This window comes from Dreissena polymorpha, chromosome 1 (assembly GCF_020536995.1).
Source record: "Dreissena polymorpha isolate Duluth1 chromosome 1, UMN_Dpol_1.0, whole genome shotgun sequence".
NCBI classification, from domain to species: domain Eukaryota; kingdom Metazoa; phylum Mollusca; class Bivalvia; order Myida; family Dreissenidae; genus Dreissena; species Dreissena polymorpha.
Genome location: NC_068355.1, coordinates 145675434 through 145698203, shown reverse-complemented (window position 1 = coordinate 145698203; position 22770 = coordinate 145675434). Strand labels below are relative to the sequence as shown.

At 34.4% G+C, this 22770-nt stretch overlaps 1 protein-coding gene across 1 annotated transcript; it reads left to right on the top strand.

Moving 5' to 3' along the window:
* The first annotated feature begins 610 nt into the window (after window positions 1-610).
* Window positions 611-20698, top strand: LOC127856411 (dynein axonemal assembly factor 1-like). The gene is made up of 14 exons (XM_052392645.1): window positions 611-739; window positions 3118-3223; window positions 3536-3725; window positions 3909-4000; window positions 4211-4432; window positions 4835-5001; window positions 5328-5402; window positions 6125-6189; window positions 7759-7844; window positions 18466-18650; window positions 19337-19508; window positions 19819-19866; window positions 20023-20075; window positions 20253-20698. Exons 1-14 carry the CDS (start codon window positions 611-613, stop codon window positions 20679-20681), a joined length of 2019 nt encoding a protein of 672 aa, XP_052248605.1. The 3' UTR covers window positions 20682-20698.
* The last annotated feature ends 2072 nt before the right edge of the window (window positions 20699-22770 follow it).

Here is a 22770-nt window from a genome sequence, read left to right as displayed (position 1 = left end):
AGAAAGAGTTGAAAATGAAAAAGATGTTGGTGTAACAATAAACACAAAATTAAAATTTGATGAACACATACAAAACCAAGTAAATAAAGCCAACAAAATGATGGGATTAATAAGACGTTCATTTAAATTTCTAGATATTAGAAGCTTCAGATTATTATTTAAGTCCATTGTAAGACCACATCTGGAATATGCGAGCAGTGTATGGAGTCCATCAAAAATTAAAGACATTGATAGCATTGAAAACGTCCAACGTAGAGCAACCAAAATGTTACCCAAACTTAAGGATAAGTCATACGAGGAAAGACTTAAATTGATTAAACTACCCACTTTGAAATTTCGCAGACTACGGGGGGATATGATTGAAACATACAAGATCTTGAAAAATATCTATGACAAAAGAACAACAGTTGGAATTTTTACTCTGAACACAAATACAAATAGAGGTCATCCATTGAAACTTTTAAAACAAAGATGTGCACGTGACATTCGCAAGAACTTTTTCTCCAACCGCATTGTAAACATATGGAATAATTTACCAAGTGCTGTCGTCACTTCCAAGAACACGGATACTTTTAAAAGACGCCTAGATAAATATTGGATAAACCACCCGATGGTGTACGATCATAATTGTGACTATAATGAAATAACCGGAAGCAAAACACTGAGACTACTAAGTAGCGATGACGAAGAAGAGGCCACTACAGAGGTCCAAAAGACCTGCGGTGGTAAACCACCTAAGGTAACCTAAGGTAATAACATTGCGCGGTCTATTGAACGTTTCATAACATTACTGTATTTATTTCTCTTAGTGGTACTATATGCGCACCTGCCAATTACCTCCCTTTTACAATCTTCTATTCGTTGCTAGGACGCTATGTTGCAGTGTTTATTTAATCATATTGATTTAAGACTTTGTATTTAAGTTTGTCAAGTCAGAACACGTGGTATACCGGTTTGTAAACACGAATACGAAAGTGGTAAGGCTCGCAGGTACTCGTCTTTTGCTTGTTCTTTTATTCGACTATGCCTTTGTTCATTGACTTATAAACATTAAATTTTAAAACAGATCATAACATATGATTCGACTTCAGCGCATCTATTTCTCTGTTGTAAACGACACATTTTTGTACTGTTATTCTACAAGAATGTTCCAGAGAATTATGCCATTACATATGTTGCTGATGACGTCTTTATTTAAGAAATTATAAGATACAATATAGAATTTCATACATCTTTTAAAGGTAAACCTCTATTTAATCTGTTAATATGGTCCCAGGCAGAAACTATTCTGTTTTAGCATGTAAAATCTGTTTTCTTTTTTCTTTTTTTGTATTTATATATTGATAGGTAGAATTATGAAATAAGATTTCTTTCTTTCATTATTTAAAATGTACCTTTTATATTTTCTGATTACATGACATAAAGAATTAGAGGAAAGTAAACTTGTTTAAACTAAACACTCCCAACAAGTGTTTTTCTTTAATGCAGAACATACCAAAATGGATTGCATTATTGGATGGATGGATAGTTTTTGCATATTTTTTACAAAATACAGTCTAAAAACACCTGTTTTAACAGTTTTGTTTTACACAATGTAGCAGTTATTGTCCAAATTGAATAAAAATATTTGAATAAAACTCTTGTCTTATGAAAAACAAATACCATAATTACTCAAGTTTTTGGATACTCGAAGTTTTCAGACAACCCCATTTTTGGCCAATATAGTTTTTTTTCATGACTTAATTTTCAGACATGCACGTTTTCGTCTATCATTAATGACTCTAAATATTCAGACAGTATATTTTACAGCGCTAATTTACCAGATTTAGGCACTGTTTATTTGCTTACCTTGTGACTCATTAGGTTTTACAAACGGATTAAGGTCATATAACCTTGGAGAGGCATGCCTGAGAGCAATGGACCATTACATTTGCGTAATTGGGTAAATAACCATGTATACCGGTAAAAAACAATTGCTTTACCCAACAGCATTTTAAATAATATCTTCCTATTAAGGAAGAAGTAAATGTTAAAGTTTTTACTTTTTTGTTCTGTATTATTTCAGGCAATAGTAAGCAAAGCTGTGAAGTTGTTTTTATTTTAAAGTAGAAACACTATTACGCAATGATTTATTTCTTTTATTTTAATATAATTATACTTTTTTGACATTTAATATTTGTCTGTAAATTTTCGGACACTCGAAATTTTTAAATATTTTCCATATCTAAATTTTCGAATAGGATTTTTTTTTAATTATTTTAAAGTGTCTGAAAACTTAGAGTAATTACGGTAATATCTTTTAAAAAGATATTCTGCTTATATCCTCAATCTTTAATAAAATTCAAAAAAAAAATGTTTTTAATTATTCAATTGAAAAAATATGTTTACTTTTTTTGTTTTTTCTTACTTGTATGTGGCATATCCACTGCATGAAATGAGTGTTATTAAGTGCATGTAAATTCAAACCACACAATAGTGTTCTTAGATACAAATATATACTACGGGAGATCACATCATGTGTCCTCACATGACTAATTATGAGTATATTTCATCACCATCAAACTATTTTATATGTAAATAATTGATTAACATGCAGTTTTCTTTCAATGCATTCAAATCACACTTTTAGAGTCACTTCATGCAACAATGGGTCTTATGGCATTTCGGTCAGCGTAATTCAATCCGAGGTATCTTACAAGCTTGCAAAGGCTTGCATCCAAAAAAACTTGCGCAAGCTTGCAGAATTTTGTATAAAATTACTTGCAAGCTACATTTGCTGCAAGCTTGTACAAATTAAAATTAACCTTTGCGAGCTTGCGGCAAAAAAAGCATTCATTTTTTGGGACACACTCTAGATCCTCACATAATGCAGTCTCAGGCCCCAAAGGACCATAAAAGCTTTGAAAAACAAGCGTGCTGGGACACGGTCCTCCCCATACTCATATACTGAAGCTTCGGGTGTGGACATTATTAAGTGAACTGTGTCTGCAATGGTTTTCTTTGAAATTATCCGTCAAAACCGAATGAAGCACATTATTAAAAAACAAGAAGTTTTTAAGATGATGAAATCTGTAATTGATTATTTGATGAAAACCATTATGTTTTTTCCATTCAAAGTATATCGCCTGTTGCCTCACGATGCCTTTAATAGAAGAAATCTTTGAGGTGCAAAAGCCAGTTGTTGAAGTGGTTGATGAAAAGGACACCTATGATGAAAAGAATGGTAAATTATGATGAGCAATCTAAAAGGGCATCAGATAATATATACTGATTCAAATTTTAATTAACTGCAAATTAAACTTATGTTACTTTTAATCTTTTTTGTGTGTTTGTTACACAAAAGCATTATGGTAAAAAAATGCAAAAATTGCAACAATAAAATAAATTTAAAAAAGCATAATATTGATGTTATCATGTCAAGTAATAGAACACAATTTAATATTCTCTTAAACTCTCAAAATTCTCTTCACAAAATTTGTCTTAACTTTTTGAACTGAAAGGAACCAACACAAATTAATGTTTATTACTATTTTAGAAAGTGGTTTTGAAGACATGCCTGCTCTAGAAGAACTTGAGGTACAAACAGAGGATGTTACAAGTGGAGAAAGGGACATAGTTTTAGTGAAAACAGATCCTAACAAAAATGAAACAAATTTTGTTGACAAAAATAACAAAATTGATGAGGCTTTAACTGAAAAAGAAAAGGAAGATGATAAATACTTCAGGTAAGATTATAGGAAATGAATCCCTGCAATGAAATATGTATCCAGTGTATTTAAATGTATTGATTTAAACAAGAGCAACATTATGGTGCATGTTGCCTGATTGAAACATCGTCCTTGTTAAAAAGAGATTACATTACATGAAAACTAGTCTGGTGTCATAACAATAATTTTGTTTAATTGCAGATTGTCAAAGAAGTTTCTCCGCCAGCATTGCAAAGATATGAAACTCTACACAACCCCATATTTAAACGATGTATTATATTTACATTACAAAGGTAAATATATCAAATCCAATTATTTTCACTAAGAAATCTCTGTCAAATTGTCCACTATTCAAAAATACCTTTTAAACCCCATATAGTTGTTTACAAAAGTATTTTTACAGGAGAGATATCATTGTGAAATTAATTTGTGCAACAGAATTAAGAAGGTTCTTATCACTTCCTGAGATGCAATTGATCTTCTTAATTTCCATTTTATTAAAGGTATACACAGAATAGAGAGCCTGGAAGAGTACACTGGCCTTAAATGCATTTGGCTGGAATGCAATGGCATTCAGAGAATTGAGAATCTGGAGAATCAGACGGAGCTGCGCTGCTTGTACCTGCAGCAAAACTTGATTCCTAAAATTGAAAACCTTCAAGCACTTGTACATCTAGATACCCTCAATGTGAGCAACAATCTCATCTCCAGGATTGAAAATATATGTAAGTGGCTTTTTATATTAGGACTTGTGTTCTTTTATGTATACCTCTCATACCTATTTTGAATTATTTCAGGTTAGGGATACTGGTAACTGAGTGAGCTTATATTGTATCATATTACCTTACAGCTGTGCTGATAATATTCTTAATATTTTGATAACACAATATATTCATTATTGAGTAATTACTCTAAAGTGGCTAACAGTTCTTATAATGTATGGAGATATTTGTAAAGGTTCTTGCTCGGAAAAATATATTCATCAGTTAATTTAAGTGAAATGAAGAAAAACTAAAATATGAAATTTTATATTGATATTGTTTGTTTTTAACTAATTTAATCTGTAAAACAGCACTGCCGTTGACTAACCTCTAAAAAGTCTTTACTTCTTCCGCATTCGATTGCAGCATGCATTCCCCACCTGCACAACCTGCAGATTTCCCACTGTAGACTGTCCACAGTGGACGACCTGGCTCACCTGGCTGACTGCAGGGAGCTCAGCTGTGTCGATCTCTCACATAACAAAATCACTGACCCAGCCATTGTGGATGTCTTTGAAAAAATGGAGAATTTGGTATGAACATTTTACCTGTTACTAAAAAGGTGTTTAAAAGTTAAAGATACAGTGTAAACTTGTTCAAATAAATCAAATACACTTTCTGCTGTAAAGGACTAGATGCAAGGTTTTGTGGTCTCAATTTGTCAAAGGTTTTAGGGTAGCTTCTTTGTGCAGGCTAGGCTGGAGCTATGCAAGCAACATATAGCCAATTTGCCTGACAATTAAAATACCGAAGGCATTTTTCTTATGATTTATTTTTGTGTGATTTGTTATATATGACATTCCTGTTCTTTTTGCTGATGTAATGAATATGTATTGACCTGAGATCTATCTCCATTCAGAGGGTACTCAATCTGATGGGCAATGAGGTGATACGCAACATCACCAACTACAGGAAGACATTGATTTTGAGACTGGTGTGTAGCCATGCAGCATCTTTGGAAGAACTTTGATAAACTGTATATTTGAAATTCTTAAAGTTGGTAATATACAGAGTAGGGTGACCAATCCATAATGAAAAAAAAAAGTTAAGGTATTTATCTTCCACCAACACACCATTTAATGATGTGCCACTCACAAACTCACTTGCCAAAATATTTCAAATAAATTAATATTTATAATCAGCTCAACACGTTTTAAAGTTCAATAAACCATTTTTTTACAATTTGTATAAATTTTCTTACCAAATACGTATTTTACAACTGTTGTCATAGTGTCATGTGACCTAAACATACGCATTACACAAGCAGACATTTTGTTTGTGAACATTGCTGTTTTTTTATTTTAGTCTATTTGTTTTCTTTTAGCATCATATGAGTCTTGTTCTGTGAAAATTGTTAAAAATGCATGTGTGAAAAGTGTTGTCCCAGATTAGCCTGTGCAGTCCGTACAGGCTATTCAGGTATGACACTTTCCGCTTAAACTAGATTTTCGGTAAAATGGGACTTCCTTTAAACGAAAAATATCATTAAAGTGGAAAAGTGTCTTCCCTGATTAGCCTGTACTGACTGCACAGGCTAATCTGGGTCGACACTTTTCGCACATGCATTTTGCACAATTTTCACAGAACAAGACACATATTATAAACTATGTTCAATTAAGCACCTGACATCTGTCTAAACAATTACCGGGTATTTAGAAAAACCTCCAGTACCTGGATGATCGGCCAGTGTTTCCTAAGGACAGGGCCTGTGCAGAAGCCTGGTATGTGGCATGTTTATTTCTTTAGGAACATTATTATTGTCATTGTATCATATTTATAATATCTTGATGATCAATTGTTTCATTTTTAATATCTAAAATAATCATTTTGTAATTTTATTTATATTTTTATATCCTAGCATCCAAAGTTCATGGAGGTTTACTGTATTCAATATGTTGTTTGGTTGGTCTGTCAGGCTGCACATGCCGTTACGCTTTGTCTCAAACTAGCATATTGGTTTTCTGTTTAGTAACAGGAAACTTGATTGTTTATACTATGTAGAATAGCAAAATGTTGTTTTCGTTTATTTGCAATATTCTTTGTAGGGTTAAGATCTCTGGACCCTAGGCAAATTTTGCATCATTATACATTTTGTCCCCTACCAGTGAAACCGGAGGGGACTTAAAGTTTGCACTCCGTCTGTCTGTCTGCCAGTCAGTCAGTCACACTTTTCTGGATCCTGCGATAACTTTAAAAGTTCTTCATATTTTTTCATGAAACTTGAAACATGGATAGATGGCAATATGGAGATTATGCACGTCATTTCATTTTGTTCCTACGTCAAAAATTCTGGTTGCTATGGCAACAAATATATATTTAAAAAAATTACTGACAATTGTGGAGTTTCACCGGTAGGGGACCATATTGCTTGGCAATCTCTTGTTACAAACTTTTGAGTCCCTCTGAGTGTTCTGTGTAACAACAAAAAACTTTACATATATGTTTGTATATACTATGTTTAAGTGAAATTCCTTATTTTTGCATGTTTTGTAATATTAATATGAGTTGTGTTTACTTTAACTAAGGCAAATTTTGTAGACCTATCATCATTCTTTAAGTAAAATTTTTATCATCAACTAGTCTCTCAGTTTTCGATGTATCAACATAAACCTTAATAGATAATATGATGTTTTTACCATGTTGAAGCGCAGGAAGTTATTTTGGCTTATGTCACAATATTATTTGCAAAGTTAAGTGCCATTGAGCAACAGCAAATTTTAGATTCTGAACATCAATAAAAGTGTACTTTGTTGCACAAACTAGAGAGTTATGAGATATGTGCCCTTGCCGAACAGTTTTCTGCATATCACAATTAAACTTTACAGTAGTCTTGTTTATACTATACAGAAGTGCAAGACGTTATTTTTGTATACATGTAACTCACACTATTTTTTACAGAGTTATGTACCTTTCAACATAGACAATTGATTAAATAGATCAAAGTGATTTTTTACTTTGTGTGTGATCGATGTAAAGTAGGGCATTACTTAATTCTAAGATTAACTTGACGCAAGATTTTCATCTGCTTGAAATTAGCCATTGCTGGGGTTAATTTCCTCTTAAACGTCTCTACTAGTTATTGCAGAAAAGTTATATTTTGATTGCATTGGTTATATTCCTTTCAGAGTAAAAATGATTAAAAAGTGGAATAAGGTCTTAAAATGTTCGCAATTAAGTATGCACAAGACATCGTTATACATAAATGCTAATCATTTTTATTATCTAATGATTTGACACATTGGTATCCTTTAGTATGCTGGAGTTACTAATTAAGATCTTGTGTTTATTAGGGCGAAGGGAGGCCTTGAGGAGGAGCGTGCAGAAAGACAGCGCTGGGTGGACGCCGAGAGGAAAAAGATAATGGACAGCGTGCATGGTGAGTTGGTACCCAGCCTGGAGCATGAGAATCATAGTTGGTACCCAGCCTGGAGCAAAACTATCTGGTTACATGTGTAGTACCCAGTCTGGTACCCACAGACGGTACCCAGTAGGAAGATGTGGAATCATAGTTTGTACCCAATCTGGAGCATGCAAAGCACAAGTTGGAGCTGTAGAATCATACTTTTTAGCATTTATTTATTGTAACGTTTTCCATTATTTGCATGTATTCAAGAAGACAGTTAAAGATGGAAGAACTTTCTATCAAGGAGGCTTCATGCCTACCCTTTTTCATTTGCTGTCACCCTTAGCTCAGATTTCCACAAATTCCGCGAATTCTGCAACTTTTCCACACATCTTTTTCTGCAATCTGTGCGGAAAAGATGCGGAGTATTGGACATGGAGATCCACATCAAGTATTTTTTTGTTTGGCATTTGATGGGAAAAGTTATCCTTCTGCAGATGCAGAACTTCTGCTGAAAATCAGCGCATTTTCTAAATTCCACAAGTTGAATAAACCTTTAAGATTAGCTTTTAAACACATACAACAAAAATGTTTATACTATACATTAAAAAATTTCATTTGATATACATGCACTTTTTTTTAACACACTGTCGTTACACACAGCAAAAAAAAAAGTTCACTCTTTCACAAGGGCGTTTTTATGCCCCCAAAGAAGGGCATATAGTGATCGGTCCGTCTGTCCGTCCTTCCGTCACACATTGCGTTTAGGTTTCTAAAAATGCTCATAATCTTCTATGTTGCTTCAGATGTTACCTTCATATTTGGTATGCATGTGTATATGGACAACGCCTTTCCATACACACACAAATTTGGACCCCTTTGACCTTGACTTTGAACTTGGGGGTCCGCGTTTAGGTTTCGAATTCTGCGCTTAGGTTTCGAAAAATGCTCATAACTTCTATGTGGCTTCAGATGAACCCTTCATATTTGGTATGCATGTGTATATGGACAAGGCCTTTCCATACGCACAAAAATGTTGACTCTTTTGACCTTGACTTTAAATTTAGGGTCCGCGTTTAGGTTTCGAAATCTGCATTTAGGTTTCGAAAAATGCTCATAGCTTCTATGTCGCTTCAGATGAAACCTTCATATTTGGTATGCATGTGTATATGGACAAGGCCTTTCCATACGCACAAAAATTTTGACCCCTTTGACCTTGACTATGAACTTGGGGTCCGCGTTTAGTTTCAAAATCTGCGTTTAGGTTTCAAAAAATGCTCATCACTTCTATGTCGCTTCAGATGTAACCTTCATATTTGGTATGCATGTGTATATGGACAAGGCCTTTTAATACGCACACAAATTTTGACCCCTTTGACCTTGACTTTGAACTTAGGGTCCGCGTTTAGGTTTCGAAATCTGCGTTTAGGTTTCGAAAAATGCTCATAACTTCTATGTCACTTCAGATGTAACCTTCATATTTGGTATGCATGTGTATATGGACAAGACCTTTCCATACGCACACACATTTTTACCCCTTTGACCTTGACTTTGAACTAAGGGTCCGCGTTTAGGTTTCGAAATCTGCGTTTAGGTTTAGAAAAATGCTCATAACTTCTATGTCGCTTCAGATGTAACCTTCATATTTGGTATGCATGTGTATATGGACAAGGCCTTTCAATACGCACACAAATTTTGACCTTGACTTTGAAATTGGGGTCCGCGTTTAGGTTTCGAAATCTTCATTTAGGTTTCGAAAAATGCTCATAACTTCTATGTCGCTTCAGATGTAACCTTCATATTTGGTATGCATGTGTATATGGACAAGGCCTTTTCATACGCACACATTTTTTTACCCCTTGGACCTTGACCTTGAAATTAGGGTCCACGTTTAGGTTTCAAAATCTGCGTTTAGGTTTTGAAAAATGCTCATTATTTCTATGTCGCTTCAGATGTAACCTTCATACTTGGTATGCATGTGTATATGGACAAGGTCTTTCCATACGCACACACATTTTTACCCCTTTGACCTTGAACTTGAACTTAGGGTCCGTGTTTAGGTTTCGAAATCTGCTGTTAGGTTTCGAAAAATGCTCATAACTTCTATGTCGCTTTAAATGTAACCTTCATATTTGGTATGCATGTGTATATGGACAAGCCCTTTCCATGCGCACATAAATTTTGACCCCTTTTACCTTGACCTTGAACTAAGGGTCTGCGTTTAGGTTTTAAAATCTGCGTTTAGGTTTCGAAAATGCTCATAACTTCCATGTCGCTTTAGATGTAACCTTCATATTTGGTATGCATGTGTATATGAACAAGGCCTTTCCATACGCACACAAATTTTTACCCCTTTTACCTTGACCTTGAACTTACGGTCTGTGTTTAGGTTTCAAAATCTGCGTTTAGGTTTCGAAAAATGCTCATAACTTCTATGTCGCTTTAGATGTAACCTTCATATTTGGTATGCATGTGTATATGGACAAGGCCTTTCCATACGCACACAAATTTTGACCCCTTTTACCTTGACCTTGAACTTAGGGTTTGCCTTTAGGTTTCGAAATCTGCGTTTAGGTTTCGAAAAATGCTCATATCTTCTATCAAAGCGTTTTTCGAGGGCATATGTCATCCTATGGAGACAGCTCTTGTTTCAACTGCTTTCTTGCATAGGGATTCCTCTGTATTACATCATTTTTGAGGTCAGCCATTCCCCCCATTGGTTCTTGCCTTAAAATTAAATTGGTATGCAGCTTCATAGAAAGTTGCTAATTCCAATATTATGCTCTGTTAAACCATTAAGTTAAAAGTTTTTTCTCATGGTGTAACAAACATTTGATATGTGTAAAATTTTACCCCACAAAAGCAACAAAGTGCAATATTCCATCTGCAAATCTAAAAAAATAGCTTCAGAAAAAGTTTTAGTCAAATATCGGCTTTTAATTTTTCTAAGTATAAATCTCAGAACAATGAAAAAGTCAAGTGTCCAAATATCCGTAACTGAAAAAATGGAAGTGTCATTAGTCAGCACGTTCTCCGCATTTAAGATATTTATCTGAAAGTGGCAAACTCTTTTTGGTTAAAAATTGAGCTTTCCACAACTTTTCCGCAATTTTTTCCACATTTTCTCAATTTTTGGAAATGCAATACTTAAATTTGAACGGGGGGTCACTGTTTAAGTTCATTTTTGGAATCCTGCTCAAAATGTACTGATAGTGAAGTGTTATATTATTAAAGTAGTTAAGAAAGTTTAGAAAACACCTGAAAATGTCTGGAAATAACAAAAAACAGTAACCTCAAAATAATTTTATTGTGAAAACTTTTAGATGGTTGCAAACTTTGAAAACAAAGTAAGTTTTGTAATGTTGCATTTTACTGTTGACCTTCTGAATTTTGGTCAGCTTTGTCAGACTGGCCAACAATCTTTTGCCATTCCTGTCTGGAACAGTAGGTCATGGTTGGAAATCATTAGGGTTCTGTGACGTACCAATATAAAGATTGGCTGTTTTCGGACCCGAGGTATTGTTATAGCCAGCTTGTCATCCACCGTCCAACGTCTGCCGTCCGCTGACCGGGTCATGCTAAAACCTTAACATTGGCTCTAAAATCAAAGTGCTTCCAACCTACAACTTTGAAACTTCATATGTAGCTGCACCTTGATGAGTTCTACACGCACCACCCTTTTTGGGATCACTAGGTCAAATGTCAAGGTCACTGTGACCTCAAATATAAAACTATATAGGCTCTAAAATCAAAGTGCTTCCACCAACAACTTTGATTTTTCATATGTAGATGCACCTTGATGAGTTCTACACGCCACACCCATTTTTGGGTCACTAGGTCAAAGGTCAAGGTCACTGTGACCTCTAATATAAAACTTTAACATAGGCTCTAAAATCAAAGTGCTTCCACCTACAACTTAGATTTTTCATATGTAGATGCACCTTGATGAGTTCTACACGCCACACCCATTTTTGGGTCACTAGGTCAAAGGTCAAGGTCACTGTGACCTCTAATATAAAACTTTAACATAGGCTCTAAAATCTAAGTGCTTCCACCTACAACTTTGAAACTTATATGTAGATGAAATAAAATGAAAGTTTTGTATGTACAGATGCATAGTCTCTCAGATGAGTTCTTCTCGCCACTTACCCTTCGCCCTTTTCTTCTGAGAGCTTTCATTTATTCAAAACTGCACCGACAGCCAAGTGTTGGCACCCGCTATGCGTTGCTCTTGGCTTGTTTAACTTTCATAATGCCTTGTTTTTTAAGAAGATGTTCTACAAATAAAACATCAATTCTTCAATTTTCTGAAGAATTTAATTGGACAAAAAGTCCGTTCTTCGGAAAAAACTAATGTTGGCTTTAATTTTGCACTGGTGGAAATTTTTGTCATAGCTCATTTATTAGGAAAACATTGTCTTAGATGCTTTTAACATGCAAATTAACTTATAAGTGGTATAATGAAAAATTAACCAGGAAAAATGATGTTCAAGTTGTTAGCTTAAATCTTAATGCATGTGTCAAACTACCATGCTGTGTATTGACATTTTTTATAATAGTCAATGTAAAGTAAAAGCAATTTGTTTGCGAATTAAACAGTATGGATTTAGATCAAATCATTAAGTTCAGCTAATGCAAATAATTTTCTCATTCAATAATTCATTTGATAGGAATTGTTTTTCAAGCATTTAAAAATCAGTGAATTTCTAGTAATTTGAAAAGGTTGAAATTTGATGAGGATTGTCAGATTGACAGATTTGCAGCATTTTTCCTGGTTCATTTTTAGCTCATCTATTTTTTGAAAAAAAAAATGAGCTATTGTCATCACCTTGGCGTCGGCGTCTGCATTGGCGTCCGGTTAAGTTTTGTGTTTAGGTCCACTTTTCTCAGAAAGTACCAATGCTATTGCATTCAAACTTTTACACTTACTTACTATCATGAGGGGTCTGGGCAGGCAAAGTTAGATAACTCTGGCGTGCATTTTGACAGAATTATGTGCCCTTTTTATACTTAGAAAATTGAAAATTTTGTTAAGTTTTGTGTTTAGGTCCATTTTGTTCCTTAAGTATCAAAGCTATTGCTTTCATACTTGCAACACTTACTAACTATCATAAGGGTACTGTGCAGGCAAAGTTATGTAACTCTGACTGGCATTTTGACAGAATTATGTGCCCTTTTTATACTTAGAAAATAGAAAATTTGGTTAAGTTTTGTGTTTAGGTCCATTTTGTTCCTTAAGTATCAAAGCTATTGCTTTCATACTTGCAACACTTACTAACTATCAAAAGGGGACTGTGCAGGCAAAGTTATGTAACTCTGACTGGCATTTTGACAGAATTATGTGCCCTTTTTATACTTAGAAAATTGAAAATTTTGTGAAGTTTTGTGTTTAGGTCTACTTTATTCTTAAAGTATCAAAGCTATTGCTTTCATACTTACTAAACTAACTATCTTAAGGGGACTGTGCAGGCAAAGTTGCATAACTCTGGTTGTCATTTTGACGGAATAATGGCCCTTTTTTTACTTAGTAACTTTGAATATATGGTTAAATTTTGTGTTTAGATCCACTTTACTTCAAAAGTGTCAAGGCTATTGCTTTCAAACTTCAAATACTTTCATGTAATCATGAGGGTACTGTACCTGGCAAGTTGAATTTTACCTTGACCTTTGAATGACCTTGACTATCAAGGTCAAATTATTAAATTTTGCTAAAATTGCCATAACTTCTGTATTTATGATTAGATTTGATTGATACTTTGACATAACAACTCTTACCTGACATACCACAATTGACTCCACCCAAACCATCCCCCACGCAAAGACCCCCCACCCCAGATTCCCCCCCCCCCCCCAGATTCCCCCCCCCCCCCCAATTTTTTTTTTCTTTTTTTTTAAAGATTATCTAATAAATGACTACACCCTCAAACTATACCCCCCCCCCCCCCCCACCGCCCCCCCCCCCACAATTTTTTTTCATTTGTTTTTTAAACATGGTTAAAAAAAATAAAAAAAATATTATTTTATTTTTGAAATACCGTCCAACCATCCCACCCAAGAATACCCCCCCCCCCCAAAAATACCCCCACCCCTCCCTCCTTTGTGATTGAAGTATTGAGATAGGTCCCTTCACCTTTAAAAGAAAAATAGATGAGCGGTCTGCACCTGCAAGGCGGTGCTCTTGTTTCATATATAAAGATTTGATTTGCACAATCAAAGAGTTTTACACAATGTGAAATCATTTAACTTCATAAGGAATACATTTATTTAATAATCTCATGAAATAACCGGTGAGTCAAAGACAAAAATAATTACATCTTTTCTGTTACTCAGAAGTAATTTTTAGTAGTGTCCCTTTTTTCAAGCTTTTTTAGTAGCACAATATAAATTTTAAGTCACTTCTTCTTCCGATAATTAACAAATTTCCGCATTCGAGGCAAGATCTCTGAATTTAATGATACAAATTCCCATAAAATAGGTTGTTCTACTCCAAATTATTTTCCACAGGTGTTTGCCCTTTCATTCTATTGAATAAAACTTTTTCTCAGAAAATGTATGATTCAGCATAAATCTTATGAATAACGAATTAAATTTTAAATTATGTATATATCTAGCTTTCCAATTTAGCAGATATCTGCATGTTGCCAGGCTGTTATGCACAAGTATTTTTGGGGGTTTGTCCTTCAATTACTAAAAAAAGGGAAATTTTCAAAGGGATTTTTTCCACACATAATTTTAATAACTTATGATCCAAATGTATTATGTTGTATGCAGTATGTTGTAGGCTTAACATATCCATATTGTAAAGTTGGTCAATTCCCATGTTTTGGTGTGTAGTTACTGCCCTTTCATTCAACAAATAACTCTTCAAGATCTAAAATTCTCATTTGCAATTTTTAAGCAGCTTCCTTAATAACAAGGGTTCAATATGCCCAGGTCATTGACCTTTCATTATTAATTTGCTTAATTTGCTCTCCCATATATTACTATTAGCACATTGATTGAACATAAAACCCCATTATCTGAGGTAGCATCCATCTTTTCCACTGATATTCTTGTTTTTGTGTCTTAACATAGATTATTATGGACCATTTTACTTCCATGCATGATTGGGTTCTTTTTTAATCTGAAAGTAGCTTTGTCATGAAATACTTATTTTTGTTCTGAGTATAATCAGCTGACCATAATCCTTTACAGGAAAAAAAAGATTTATTTTTTTTGGCATTTTCAGTTATTCAGTGTTAATTTATTCATTTACTTTATTTCCTTTGAGTGTAAAGGCGTAGCAAACATTGGTATATGAACATTGCATCCAGTGTGGATTATTATTCAACTCTGGCGGCAGAATTAAAAAAAACAAGTAGAAATTCCCTTGCCACTAACACGATCCATTTTACGATATATTTCAAACTTTATGGCCATGATACTATTTTAATACAAGGTTGCGTGCAGACCTAAAAATATGGTCACCTATTGATTTTGACCTGCTCTTTGATGATATGAATAATGCATTACATGCTTCTAATGGCATTTCCAGTTATGAAGGCGGAAGACCTTTTATGAATGATGTTGCAAACTCATTAACTGTTCATTACTTGCTAAATGCCCATATAACATGCTACTTACAGACCACAGTCATGAATCAGAGAAGGTGTTATCATCATCGTTGACCCTGCCATTATATAGTTTGATGCACTTATGAAGTGTAATTTAGTTGCAATTCACCAGACATAAGGCAAAGTGTTTGTTAGCATTAACAGATTTTTTTGTAGATACACGTACCACTTTCAAAGAAGGTATTCTGTTCACAAGCTATGGATGGATTTATGGCATATACTCATTCATGAATACAATCAAAACTAACATTAAAAGAGCAACCTTTGTTCACAAACTGAAGTCATCATTTTTGCCCTGATTCCTGCAAGAAGCATCAAACACATACAAAAACTTTAAAAAAAGGCACTGAATTGGAAACTAAACTATAGGCATGAAATTGATTTCCTTTTTTTATTGAGATGATTTTATGAAGAGTTGCACATTTCCAACCAATTCTTGGTTGAAAACTGGCAAAATATATGAATGTGGTGGGCAAAATTTCAAAATATGGGCATAATTAGATTATGGATTGACTCAAATGAAAGGCTGAATTTCAAATTGCGAAGGGAACTTAGATTATGGGCTTAGTTGAAATAACTGTTATCACACCTGGCCAATATTACAAAGTTAACTCATTAAAGGGGCGTATTTTCAGCTGTATGAATGCAAATACATTGGTATCTGTTACAGCATTGTTTAAGTCCAAGATAGAAATGCTGTGCTATAGACATTTTTCCTCCCAAATTCTATGAACAGTGTCCTTTCTGCTTCAAAAATAGCAGTATTTCAGGGTATCTGGTCTTTAGAAGGCATGCCCAAATCTCCTGAACATTAAGTGGCAGTATATTTCAGGTATCTTGTCTACATAAGGTGTTCCAATTCTTCAAAACAAATGGCATGGATCTAAGGAATATTTTGAAGCCATGTTTTCTAAAAAAAATTGGGAGCACTCCAGGGTAACTGATCTACAAAAGGAGTTCCAATTCAACCAAACAAATGGCAAGGACCTTAGGCATATTTTGAAGCCATGCTGATGGGGACCTGATCTACATAAAGCGTTCCAATTCCGCCAAACAAGGGCCGAGAGTCTAATGTATTTTTTGAAAGCATTTTTAGCTCGGCTGTTTTCGGAGAAAACCCGAGGTATTGTCATAGCCAGCTCGTCGTCCATTGTCCGACGTCAACCGTCCGCCGTAGGCGTCATGCTAAAACCTTAACATTGGCTTTAAAATCAAAGTGCTTCCACCTACAACTTTGAAACTTCATATGTAGATGCACCTTGATGAGTTCTACACGCCACACCCATTTTTGGGTCGCTAGGTCAAAGGTCAAGGTCACTATGACCTCTAATATAAAAGTTTAACATAGGCTCTAAAATTAAAGTGCTTCCACCTACAACTTTGAAACTTCATATGTAGATGCACCTTGATGAGTTTTACATGCTACACCCATTTTTGGGTCACTAGGTCAAAGGTCAAGGTCCCTGTAACCTCTAATATAAAACTTTAACATAAACCTTTACATTCGCTCTAAAATGAAAGTGCTTCCACCTACAACTTTGAAACTTCATATGTACATGCACCTTGATGAGTTCTACACGCCACACCCATTTTTGGGTCACTCGGTCAAAGTTGCTGTGACCTCTAATATAAAACTTTAAAGGCTCTATAAAGGTTAGAAATTAAATTATTATGCATATAAACTGGTCTAATTTTTACCGGATTTCAGTTTCCTGTGCATAAAAAATGCTCATAACACAGCTTAAGTGCAACGTTGTCAAGACTTATGGAAGATATACCCGTTTCATAATATGTAGAAATGTTTACAACTTTGCAACTAACGTGATGTGTAGCCTCAAAGCGTTTACGTGTGCTAAAAATAGCCGAAAGAAAATTAAATTTTAATTCTGTTTTTAACAATTTTTTACAGGCAGAAAGTTACTTATTAGATCACTTCAAACGTTTAAACCATTTAGAAGAGACCAACTTTGTGAGTGATACCGGAAAACGTTGAAAATCAACGATATATTTTTGGTGACCTGAGTGACTTTCACTTTCACTTTCCGAGTAAACAGCGATGTAAATAAACTGATTGTTTGTAAACACAATTGACTTGGAGGACACTATATTTTGAGCTCAAAACAAGTTGCATTGCTTATTTTTGTATGGTAATGTCCAATTGCATATACATATTGTATTTTGATAACCTTTATATATAAAATATGAAAAACAATAATTAAAAACCGGTAAATAATTACGGACCGTGACCTTTATAGAGCCTTAAACATAGCCTCTACAATAAAAGTGCTTCCAGCTACAACTTTTAAACTTCATATGTACATTCACCTTCCTCATTTCTACACGCCACACCCATTTTTAGCTTGACTGTTTTCGGAAAAACCCGAGGTATTGTCATAGCCAGCTCATCGTCTGCGGTCCGCAGTAGGCAACATGCTAAAACCTTAACATTGGCTCTAAAATCAAAGTGCTTCCACCTACAACTTTAAAACTTCATAAGTAGATGCACCTTGATGAGCTCTACACGCTACACCCAATATGTGGGTCACTAGGTCAAAGGTCAAGGTCAACGTGACCTCTAAAAAAATTATAATAACTTCTGACAAGCTTTTGCAGCCGAGCGTTGGCACCCGTTATGCGGTGCTCTTGTTAAAATTGCCACAATTTCCTCTCATCTTTGCTGATTTGATTTTTTAGATGACCCAATGCATATTTTTTAAGCAATTTTGTATCGTTCGCATTCACCACATCTTTAGTTAACCCTTTCAGTGCTGGAACCGGATTTTGAAGGCCTTTGCAAACAGTTTGGATCCAGATGAGACGCCACAGAACGTGGCGTCTCATCAGGATCCAAACTGTTTGCTATTCTGATAATATTCTTTGAAAAAAATCGAAGAAAATTCTAATTTTAGAAATTCAGCAGACGACATTTTAGCAGACGACAAATTTCCCAGCATGCAAAGGGTTAAATTATATGTAGAGGACCTGATGAATTCATTGACGTTATTTTATAATTTTTCCACTTTGTCTCCCTATCATTCCAGCTATGAGCAGCAAGCGTCAGGAAAACATGGCAAAGCGCATACAGAAAGAGCTGGATGAGAAGGGACAGGGGGAGGAGGTGGACCCGGATACCATCGACTGGCTCTACGGTTCCTACAAGACCAAGGCACAGGTACAGATTGAGGCAAAGAAACAACAGGAGGCTGGGGACCAGCAAGAGGACTCGGTAAGTTAGTTGTAATAAGCAATACGATGTCTTCTACAAGTTCCCATGGGAATTTTTTTATTCTACTTTTTTAGCTTTCCTGAGCACAATATGCTTGTGGCAGGCTTTTTGTTCACCTTTGTCTCCCATTTATTGTCCGTCTTGTGTCATCAAAATTTATCTTGTAAACACGCAAGAGGACACATTTATTTCCTAATCTTCATGAAACTTGGTTAAACCATTTAGCCCAATTATACCTTGATTAAGTTTAAAACAGGGTCATTTGTGGTATAACGCTTGGTTACAAGGTCAAATGTTAAAAACGGCTTATCAACAGCCTGTGAACACTGTAGAGGCCATGTGCACATTTTATAACAAAATTATAATGAAACTTGATCACAATATTTGTCTCAACAATCAAATATCATCTGAGTTCGCAAATGGTTTTTGTACATTGAAAAATATGACCACTAAGGGCAGTTTTCCTTATATAGAAATAGTGAAACTGATAAAACTCTAAATGTCACATTTTTGCCCAAGAAGAAAAATTATATCATCAAAATTATTCTGCTTGTATTTTTATAATTAATTATCACTATTGTCAAATAAAAAAGGATTGCTAATGTTACTTTTTAATGCTCATTATATTGGCCTTCTATACCAACTGCCCATAAGGTTTCTCACATTGCAAGGAACTTGTGTTGCAGGAGATGCCAGAGTTGGAAGATGTTGAGGTAACAGAACACAAAGAGGAACAGGCCACAAGACTCACCATTGTCGATGCTACTGTTGAAGACACCGAGGAGCCAGAGACAGAAGACATTCCATTGATCAAACCAAAAAATAAAGAGAATGATGAAGGAATTTTCTCAACAAAAAGTAAATAATTGTTTGTTTCATCATTTTTGTGTGGTCTTATTTATTTATGTTGAGGACCTTGTGCTCATTTTGAAGCTTAACATGACTTGTTTCTTTTATTATGAAAATAAAAATATATATTTGGGGATCTGAGAATATAAAATATTAAAAATAACTGTTATTTAATGAATTGCTGTTTATAAAAATATGTCACATTTACAGTATCGTTCACAAAAGGTAGTACAAATTTAGATATTACAAATAAACAAAATCTTTGCAAACTACTTACCAAGCATATGATGTAATCAAGAACTTTTTTCTTTTTTTTTAGAAACCTCAAAAGATGAAAGCTCTCATATCTTCATTACAGAAATGACAGGTTTGTTTATTATTCAATATTTTATGTCATTGTCTTGAACTAAAATTCAATGTAAGAACTTTTTTATTTGACTTTTTGTGTAAATTTCCATTAGTTGATTCCTTTGCCTGTATACTAAAAGTACTTCATTGAATATTATACATGTATGTATTTCAGATGACCAGTCAATAGAGACAATTAGCATGCCAGCATCAAGCAGGACTGAAAAGGTACATGGTATAAATTCCTGTAAAAGTTAAAATATATGTACTACTTCATCTACATACACGCTAGATACACATATTTACTATAATATCTAGACCTTTTTTACGTTCTTTTTTTTTTTAAATTAAAGCCATGCTCTGATGAAATTTTGAACTTGTGGCTAATGTATCTTGTTGTTCCAGCCCACATTTAAGCCAAGGATAGAGGTACTTGGGGATGATGACAACCTTGATTCTGACACAGAAGACAGCAGTGATGATGAGGAAGCACAAGAATGCTGGCAGGCAAGTTCTGTAAAAGAGGTTGCAAAGGATGAAGCTGATATTGTAAAAACAAAGAAACTGATTGAAGAAATGAGTGAAGAAACGTCTGATCCTAAAGGAAACCCAGGTGACCTTGCCACATCAAATGATCTCTTAGATAGTATGGGTCAGCTCTTCAATGCTCCAGGATCTCGACAGCTAAACAAGGCATTTGAAGAAGAGGAAAGGAAGTATGCAGTGATGACAAAAGAGGAGAAGATTCAGGACTTGGCAGAGAACATGGGCTCATCAAGGGGTCAAAAAGTGGAAAGCATAGATGTTTGGAGCCCAGATGATGATTTGGATTGAATTCTGTGGTATTATGAGCATTAAAAGAATTATGCTTTAGGATATTTTTAACCATAATTGGATGGAATAGAGTATAATTAAATATTTATTCTTCTCATATAGGCACTTGTACATGAAATTTGAATGAATTAAGTACACATCGTTAAAAAACAAGGATATTAAGATGGCAATAAAACAATGTTTTGTTAAATATTAATTCAAGGAATTATATGAAAGTCATTACAGTTTATGTTAAGAAAAAGCTGAACTTAAATTTCAAACTGTATTAAGTTGCAAGCTAAAAACACTCAAAATCGATGAATACTTTGTACACTATTTCTAAAAATAAAGTTAACACATTAAGTATCAATGTTTCTTATAGCAATAGACAAAATTTCAACGCTAGATGTGGTCTGGTAACATAAATTTAACAAGATACAAAATGATCTTTTTTGTTGGACAATATATTTACCTCATGTTCATGTACCTGTGTCGTAAGAATAGTTATATTTGCATGAAATTAAAATGGAATATATTGTGCAACAACAAAAAAACGAGCATTTTGTATCTTGTTATTTCTATGTTGCCATACTACATCTTGCATTATAATTGTGGCTGTTGCTATAAGGAACACTGATTTTTATATGTGTTATCTTTATTTTATTAAATCTTTTGGGAAATATTCGTTGATTTTGAGCATGTATGTTTCGTAAAATAATTTGGAAGGATATTTTAAATTGTGATACAAATACCTCAACATCATACTTTTTTACTGTTTCTGTTCAGTCTTATAGCAATATGTCTAATTGATGTTTGGTGCCGAAGTTGTGAAATGTTTTGAGTAAAAAAAATGACAAACAGCTTCTAATGTCTTTTTAGCTCACCTGAGCGATAGCTCGGGGTGAGCTATTGTGATCACTCAGTGTCCGGCGTCCGTCCGTCCGTCTGTCTGTCTGTCTGTAAACAATTTGTAAACATCTTCTTCTACTAAACCATTGAGCCAATTTCAACTAAATTTCATGTGGAGCATCCCTAGGTCATGGGACAAAAGAATTGTTAAAAAAAATTTGATCACATAACCAAGATGGCCGCCACGACCATATATGGTAAAAACCTTAAAAAATCTTCTTGTCAGAAACCGCTCATCAGATTTTCAAAAAATTTCACAGGGATGACCTTTGAGGGCTGACCCCTGAAAAAGTTGTTCAAAGAAATTTGATTCGTCAAAAAACATGGCCGCAGGAGCTCGTTGAACTTTGCATGTTTATTCGTTTTTGCCTATTTTGTGAAAACTTTCAAAAATCTTCCACATTTTTTGTCCGATCCTTTCCAAATTTGCACAATGTCTTTATATCAATGAGGACACGAACCCTACAAAAAATGAGCATTATTGGTCCATGAAGTACAGAATTACCTCCCCTTAAATTGAGAAAATGGTGTTTATGCAATAAAGTCCAAATTTTTCATCCAATTCTTTTCAAACTTGTAAGGATTTAGCATGGTTCAAACAAGGGAAACAACTACAGTTTATGCATGTTCTTTTTATTACAGATTTGCCTCCCTTTAATTCATTCAAAATCTCATTTTACAGCAGAGATTCCAAATCTGACCTGTAAATGAGCCCCATATTTACTGCCAGTGCTAGGTTACCTTTTCCCATTTGATCATTCTTAAGTATTGGTCTTGTAATGCTGCTACTGCTTCTGCTACTGCTACTACTACTACTACTACTACTACTACTACTACTACTACTACTACTACTACTTCTACTACTACTACCACTACTACTACTACTACTACAACTACTACTACTATTACTACTACTACTACTACTACTACTACTACTTCTACTACTACTACTACTACTACTACTACTACTTCTACTACTACTACTAGTACTACTACTACTAGTACCACCACCACCACCACCACCACCACCACTTCTACTATTACTACTTCTACTACTACTGCCACTACTACTACTACTTTTACCACTACTACTACTACTACTACTACTTCTACTACTACTACTACTACTACTTCTACTACTACTACTACTTCTACTACTACTACTACTACTACTACTACTACAACTACTACTACTACTACT

Excerpts from the sequence above, each read along its gene's own strand:
- LOC127856411 (XM_052392645.1), top strand. The coding sequence starts at position 611 with ATGGTGTACGATCATAATTGTGACTATAATGAAATAACCGGAAGCAAA. Across the intron at positions 5,002-5,327 it reads TTGAAAAAATGGAGAATTTG|AGGGTACTCAATCTGATGGG; the intron begins GTATGAACATTT and ends ATCTCCATTCAG. Across the intron at positions 5,403-6,124 it reads AGACATTGATTTTGAGACTG|AAAAACCTCCAGTACCTGGA; the intron begins GTGTGTAGCCAT and ends CCGGGTATTTAG.